Source organism: Mauremys mutica, unplaced genomic scaffold (assembly GCF_020497125.1).
Source record: "Mauremys mutica isolate MM-2020 ecotype Southern unplaced genomic scaffold, ASM2049712v1 000752F_np12_obj, whole genome shotgun sequence".
Taxonomy (NCBI): domain Eukaryota; kingdom Metazoa; phylum Chordata; order Testudines; family Geoemydidae; genus Mauremys; species Mauremys mutica.
In genome coordinates, this window is record NW_025423046.1 from 170,182 (window position 1) to 177,377 (window position 7,196).

The window sequence follows — 7,196 nt, forward strand, 5'->3', positions numbered from 1 at the left end:
GCCCCGCTGTTCGCTAGGTGCCGGCTGCTCAGAAGGAGGAAGGTGCCCAGGTTTGGCACCTCTGCGGCGCGGCTCTGAAATAACAAACGCACGAGCGGGGCAGGGACTGGACCCCGCGCCTCCCGCTCTGGCCCAGGGGCTGGATCGCTGTGGGTAAACACTAACCCGACCCCTTCGTAAACGCTCTCTCGGCCCTCGTCCGCCATGGAAACCTACCCCGTGACAGTGTCGGTTCCCGAGGCGGCCAGACCCCGACACCCCTGGGCTGGGCAGAGCGGCCGCATTCCCGGCTACTCACAGGAATGTGTGACCCACGGACCTTCCTCTGGCCTGCGGCTGCCGGGGTGTTAACGTGCAACCTGGGCTAACTCCTTCCCCTGCGTGTCAGGCGGGACGCCCCCCGGGGAGGGCGCTGCCGCCCGGATAAAGCCGGGCTCCTCCGGCAGCATCTCCTCGAGGCAGGCGCTACCTGTCTGGGCGCAGAGGGTCAGCCCCCCACCCCGGCTGGCTGAGGCAGCTCCCTGTCGAGTGTAAATCACACACGCGGCCAACCTGTCAGTCTCCCCATTCGCTCTACGGGCGACTAATTCAGGGTTGAGCATTTCAGTGCTGGGGAGAGAACCCAGGAGTCCGGGCTCCCAGCCCCCCGTGCTCTGACCCACCAGCCCCCACTCCTCTCCCAGAGCCGGGGAAAGAACCCAGGAGTCCAGGCTCCCAGCCCCCCCTGCTCTAACCCACCAGCCCCCACACTCTCCCAGAACCAGGGAGAGAACCCAGGAGTCCTGGCTCCCAGCCCCCCTGCTCTAACCCACCAGCCCCCACTCCCCTCCCAGAGCCAGGGAGAGAACCCAGGAGTCCTGGCTCCCAGCCCCCCCTGCTCTAACCACCAGCTCCCACTCCTCTCCCAGAACCAGGGAGAGAACCCAGGAGTCCGGGCTCCCAGCCCCCCTGCTCTGACCCACCAGCCCCCACTCCCCTCCCAGAACCAGGGAGAGAACCCAGGAGTCCGGGCTCCCAGCCCCCCTGCTCTAACCACCAGCTCCCACTCCTCTCCCAGAACCGGGGAGAGAACCCAGGAGTCCGGGCTCCCAGCCCCCCTGCTCTAACCACCAGCTCCCGGCTTTGCCCCCCAGGCAGGGCAGCATTGTGGTTGACCACAGCGTGACCATCGAGGTCCCCCTGAGCAACAAACTCGACGCCACGTTGGAGTCCGTCACCAGTCAGGTGGTGAAGCAGCTGGAGGTCATCAACACGACGACGGGGAACTGCGCAGGTAGGCGTGCGGGGGCCCGGCCCCTCTCCCACGCAGGGTGAGGAGAAGGGACCCTGCGCGCCTCCCTCTGGGGGCCACCGGCTCCGGTGCCCCGGGGGGGGGGGGGCTGCAGGAGGAAGCCGCGGTCCCCAAGCTGGCACAGGGCGCCCCAGGGCAGCGGGGAGGTGAAGGGGTGGAAAGAGACAGACCCCGGGCCGTATTCAGACAGTCAAGGGTCCCCTCCCCTCCCAGCCTGGGGGAAGGTCTGGACAGTTCCCGGCACAATGGGGGGCCCTGATCTCGGTCTGGGGAGCCCCGATCTCAGCCTGCTGCGGTGCTGTAGCCCCCTACTCACGATTAGAGCCCGAGTGACGAATTGCTAACGCGTGACGAATGCCCGCTTGCCTCCTTCTCTAGACAAGCTCTGCTTCACGGCTCCACCCAACCCGGTCCTCAAAAACGCCACCACCACCTTCTCGGCGGCAGGTGAGTGACCCGAACCCCTGGCCACGCGCGGCTGCCTCGTTAGCCATCAGCCTGCCCCCGCCGACGGCTCTGGCCCCACTCGGCCTCCCGCTGACCCCTCTCTTCCCCCCGCCAGATACCTGCAGGCAGAGCGTCCCCCAGGACTTCGCCCAGTACTACTTCCCGAACATCACCGAGAAGGGCACCCTGAACTGCGTCACCCGGTGCTCCCAGGACCTGCCAAATTCCCTGCACTGCAACTACGGGCAGTGCCAGCTGAGGAGCACCGGGCCCCAGTGCATGTGAGTCTGGGGTGTGTAGGATGCCGGCCACACCTGGGGGCACCCGGACGCCAACCTGGGCTTATCTGGCTTCCTCAGAGCCTGCCCTAGATGGGCCGCCCTGTCTTGGGGGGCCTTCAGCGCCTATACCCTGACTCTGACCCTAATCCTAACGCTCACCCTAACCCCTAACACCTCACCCTCACCCTAACCTCAACCGGGCTGGGCCCATAGCAGAGCCGGGGGAGGTCGCTGGCCCAATCCAACCCTAACCCCTCACCCTCACCCTTAACCCTAAACCCAACCCTAACCCCTAACCCTCACCCTAAACCCCTCACCCTTAACCCAACCCTAACCCCTAACCCTCACCCTAAACCCTCACCCTTAACCCTTAACCCAACCCTAACCCCTAACCCTCACCCTAAACCCCTCACCCTTAACCCAACCCTAACCCCTAACCCTCACCCTAAACCCCTCACCCTTAACCCAACCCTAACCCCTAACCCTCACCCTAAACCCCTCACCCTTAACCCTTAACCCAACCCTAACCCCTAACCCTCACCCTAAACCCCTCACCCTTAACCCAACCCTAACCCCTAACCCTCACCCTAAACCCCTCACCCTTAACCCCAAACCCAACCCTAACCCCTAACCCTCACCCCTAAACCCCTCACCCTTAACCCAACCCTAACCCCTAACCCTCACCCTAAACCCCTCACCCTTAACCCTTAACCCAACCCTAACCCCTAACCCTCACCCTAAACCCCTCACCCTTAATCCTAAACCCAACCTTAAACCCCTCACCCTTAACCCTAACCCTGACCCTAACCCCTAACATCTAACCCTCACCCTAAACCCCTAACTTTAACCCTAACCTCAACCCCAACCCTATCCCTAACCCTCACCCTAAATCCCTCACCCTTAACCCTAAACCCAACCTTAAACCCTTAACCCTAACCTTAACCCTTAACCCTAAACCCCTCACCCTTAATCTTAACCCTAATCCCTAACCCTCACCCTAAACCCCTCACCCTTAACCCTAACCTCTAACCCTCACCCTAAACCCCTTAACCTTAACCCAACCCCTAACCCCTCACCCTCACCCTTACCCCTAACCCTACCCCTACCCCTAACCCTCACCCTCACCCTAACCCTCATCCTAGACCCCTAACCTTTTCCCCTAACCCTAAACACACACCCTTCACCCGATCCCTTATCCTAACCCTAATCTAACACTAACCTCTAACCCTAACACCAACACTAACCCTAACCTTAATCCTCACCCTAAACCCTTAACTATTACCCTTCACCCTATCCCTTAACTCTAACCCTTAAAACCTAACCCTAATCTCACCCTAAACACTTAACCCTAACCCCTAATCCTAACCCTCACCCTGACCCTCACTCTCATCCTAATCCTGACCTTTAACTCTTAACCCATAACCCTAACCCTGAGCCTGGAGAGGGGTGGGGAGCAGTGGGGAAGGGGCTGATGAGGGGGGCAGCGGGACCCCGGGGAGAGGAGCTGGGAAGGTGCATGGAGGAGCCCAGGGGAAGGCAGCTGGGGTGTGGGGGGAGCCCTGGGAAGGGCTGGAGTGGGGGGACAGGGAGCCCCAGGGAAGGGCCAGCATGGGGTGGGTGCTCTACTCACCCCCCGCTTCTCTCTCCCCACAGCTGCGCCAACACGGATGTGTTCTGGTACCCGGGTGATCGCTGCCAAACCCGTGTCAGTAAGGTGGGCGTGGGCATGGCAGTTCCCCTGGTCGTCCTGTTCATCGCCGGCATCGTCCTCGCCGCCTTCCTGGTCAAGGCCAGGAGACGGGGGTCCAAAGCCAGGTAAAGGGGCCAGGTGCATACCAGGTGGGAGAGAGCAGGGGGGGCTGGGAGCCAGGACTCCTGGGTTCTCTCCCCGGCTCTGGGAGGGGAGTGGGGGCTGGTGGGTCAGAGCGGGGGGGCTGGGAGCCAGGACTCCTGGGTTCTCTCCCCGGCTCTGGGAGGGGAGTGGGGGCTGGTGGGTTAGAGCAGGGGGGGCTGGGAGCCAGGACGCCTGGGTTCTCTCCCCGGCACTGGGAGGGGAGTGGGGGCTGGTGGGTCAGAGCGGGGGGCCTGGGAGCCAGGACTCCTGGGTTCTCTCCCCGGCTCTGGGAGGGGAGTGGGGGCTGGGGGGTCAGAGCAGGGGGGGCGGGGGAGCCAGGACTCCTGGGTTCTCTCCCGGCTCTGGGAGGGGAGCGGGGGCTGGTGGGTTGGAGCAGGGGGGCGGGGAGCCAGGACTCCTGGGTTCTCTCCCCGGCTCTGGGAGGGGAGTGGGGGCTGGTGGGTCAGAGCAGGGGGGGCTGGGAGCCAGGACTCCTGGGTTCTCTCCCCGGCTCTGGGAGGGGAGTGGGGGCTGGTGGTTAGAGCAGGGGGGCTGGGAGCCAGGACTCCTGGGTTCTCTCCCCGGCTCTGGGAGGAGAGTGGGGACTGGTGGGTTAGAGCGGGGGGGCTGGGAGCCAGGACTCCTGGGTTCTCTCCCCGGCTCTGGGAGGGGAGTGGGGGCTGGTGGGTTAGAGCAGGGGGGGCTGGGAGCCAGGACTCCTGGGTTCTCTCCCCGGCGCTGGGCGGGGTGGGGGGGGTGGTGGGTTCGCGCAGGGGGGGCCGGGAGCCAGGACTCCTGGGTTCTCTCCCCAGCTCTGGGAGGGGAGTGGGGGCTGGTGGGTTAGAGCAGGGGGGCTGGGAGCCAGGACTCCTGGGTTCTCTCCCCGGCTCTGGGAGGGGAGTGGGGGCTGGTGGGTCAGAGCGGAGGTGCTGGAGGAGGGCAGGGAAGGATCCTCTATCTGTTGGGGTGGCCCCAAGGGGTGCAGTCTGTGGCGGATGGTCACGGGCCTGGCCGGTGCTTTCCCCCGCAGCCTGAACAGCTCTGTGGAGCATCTGGAGGATTACGAGGAGGAAATGAGCATCTCTGGCGGCGTCATCATCAAGAACGAAGGAGCCTCGTACAACGGTAAGGCCCAGTCGCCCCAGCCCGGTTGGCCGGACCCTCCGGCCACGGGCAAGGCCCCAGCGGGGCTGGTGAGGCCCAGGGCGACGCTGAGACTGGTGCAGCTCGTGGCAGATGTGCGGGGGGGGGGGTGATGCTGGGGCAGCCCCCTCCGCCTCCCCCTTTCTGACTCTGGTTCCCTTCTGGATCCGCAGGCAGCGGCAGCAGAGGGACCTTCAGCCCTCACCTCTCGGCCGTGGACCCCGCCATCCCGGTAGGTGCCCCCGGCCACTCCCCGTCCCTGCCTCTGCACCAGGCCTGGGGGGGGGGGGGGACGCTGCCATCAAACAGCCCCGGGGGGGCGCCACTTCTCCCCCACCCGGGCATCCTGGGAGGGGAGCACGTGGGGGTGGTGGGAGGAGGGGAGGGGCCCAGGGAGGCGGTATGGGATTGGGGGAGGGGAGGGGCCCGGTGCAGATGTGGAGGGGGGCTATGGGGGCTGGGAGAGGGGAGGTGCCTGGTGTTGGGGATGGGGGCTGGGGGCTGGGGGAGGGGAGGTGCCCGGTGCAGATGTGAAGGGGGGCTATGGGGGCTGGGGGAGGTGCCTGGTGCAGATGTGGAGGGGGGCTATGGGGGCTGGGGGAGGGGAGGTTGCATGGTGCAGATGTGGAGGGGGGCTATGGGGGCTGGGGGAAGGGAGGTGCCTGGTGCAGATGTGGAGGGGGGCTATGGGGACTGGGGGAAGGGAGGTGCCTGGTGCAGATGTGAAGGGGGGCTATGGGGGCTGGGGGAGGGGAGTGTGCCCGGTGCAGATGTGGAGGGGGGCTGGGGGCTGGGGAGGGAGGGGCCTGGTGCAGATGTGGAGGGGGGCTATGGGGGCTGGGAGAGGGGCTGGGCCTGGTGTTGGGGAGGGGGGCTATGGGGGCTGGGGGAGGGGAGGTGCCCGGTGCAGATGTGGAGGGGGGCTATGGGGACTGGGGGAGGGGAGCTGGGGGAGGGGAGCCCCTTGGGGGCCAGCGTCTGTTCCTTGACCTCACGGCCCCTCTTTCCCCTGCCCAGATGCACATCCGGAGGCCGAAGCTCGTGAGCAGCCCCTGACCCAGTCCAGCCGCCGGGCCCCACGGAGCTACAGCCCCCCACCCCCGGGGGAAGGGGGCAGAATCCCTTGGTAGAGCAGCTGCTGGAGACGGAGAGGGAAGGGGCCAGACCCTCCCCTCTCCCCCCGCTGGCCCCGGTGTAAATCCGGCGTAACCCACTGACACCCGTGTCGTTACTGCCCAATGAAGGAAAAGTTCATGCCTCTTGGGGGGCACATTGGGCCCCGCCCCGCCCTATGCTCCGCTTAGCGGCAATAGGATATTTGAGCAGTCACCGGCCAGGCCCAGGTCTGCAAAGCACTTTAACACACCACCTACCCCCCCTCACCCCCCACCCCCCGGCCATGGCCTTGCCTGGACACCCCCTTGCAATAAATTATTAACCGTTTTCGTGGTGGTCGGTTTCATTTGTTGGCGAGCCGTAGTCAGAAGCTAAGGCCATCCTGGGAGGCAATAAACGGGGGAGGGGACGTCGGAGGTCGAATAGGGGCAGAGAGTGCGATTTTTGTGAATTGCTCTTGTAGCTCGGTGGGAACACCCTACAGTTCATCCTTAACCTGTAAAAATGATTAGGTGGGATCCAGTGCAAAGATTTGCCATGGGTCGGGCGTGGTTCTTCGGGAGGCTCGTGATGACACTGAGCATGGTTGTTACGGTGATGTTATAGTAATGTTATAAGTTATAATTTCTATGTATATAGTTATGAGGCTGATCATGTGTCCTCACTGGCTTAAAGGCAAGCCCAGGGGGAAAAACTCTCCAGGAGCAGAGGGGCAGTTCACCACCTCATCAGGGGCGTGTGTGGGACACACAACCCAGACCAGCCTCACTGGAACAAAGGACGACTGGCCTTGGGCAGAGCAACAATAGGATCAGTTGGACTCTGGAGGGAGTCACCCCCCTTCCTTGGGTCAGGGTTTGCGGTCGGCGATGAGGTAATGCCGACCTGACCCTGAAGGGCTGGGGGGGGGAACCAAGAGGGAAGAAAGGACAACGTGGAAAGGGAGAGACGTTTGCCATCCTCTCCGCTCTCTCTTCCACCTCCGTCCACAGACACCCAGCACCACGCGACTGAATGCGCTGATCGAGGGGGAGAGCCTGGCTGATAAAGAGCGACCAGCCGGCCGGTGGTGATGAGAAGCATC

At 64.1% G+C, this 7,196-nt stretch overlaps 1 protein-coding gene across 1 annotated transcript in view; it reads left to right on the forward strand.

Annotated features, from left to right (window-relative positions):
• LOC123357540 (mucin-3A-like) overlaps positions 1-7,185 on the forward strand; it is a 40,295-nt gene extending 33,110 nt beyond the window's left edge. The window contains 8 exon segments of the mRNA XM_045000708.1: positions 1,134-1,273; positions 1,670-1,738; positions 1,854-2,019; positions 3,673-3,834; positions 4,884-4,978; positions 5,170-5,228; positions 6,014-6,037; positions 7,105-7,185. Coding sequence (XP_044856643.1) covers positions 1,134-1,273; positions 1,670-1,738; positions 1,854-2,019; positions 3,673-3,834; positions 4,884-4,978; positions 5,170-5,228; positions 6,014-6,037; positions 7,105-7,185 — 796 coding nt within the window.
• The last annotated feature ends 11 nt before the right edge of the window (positions 7,186-7,196 follow it).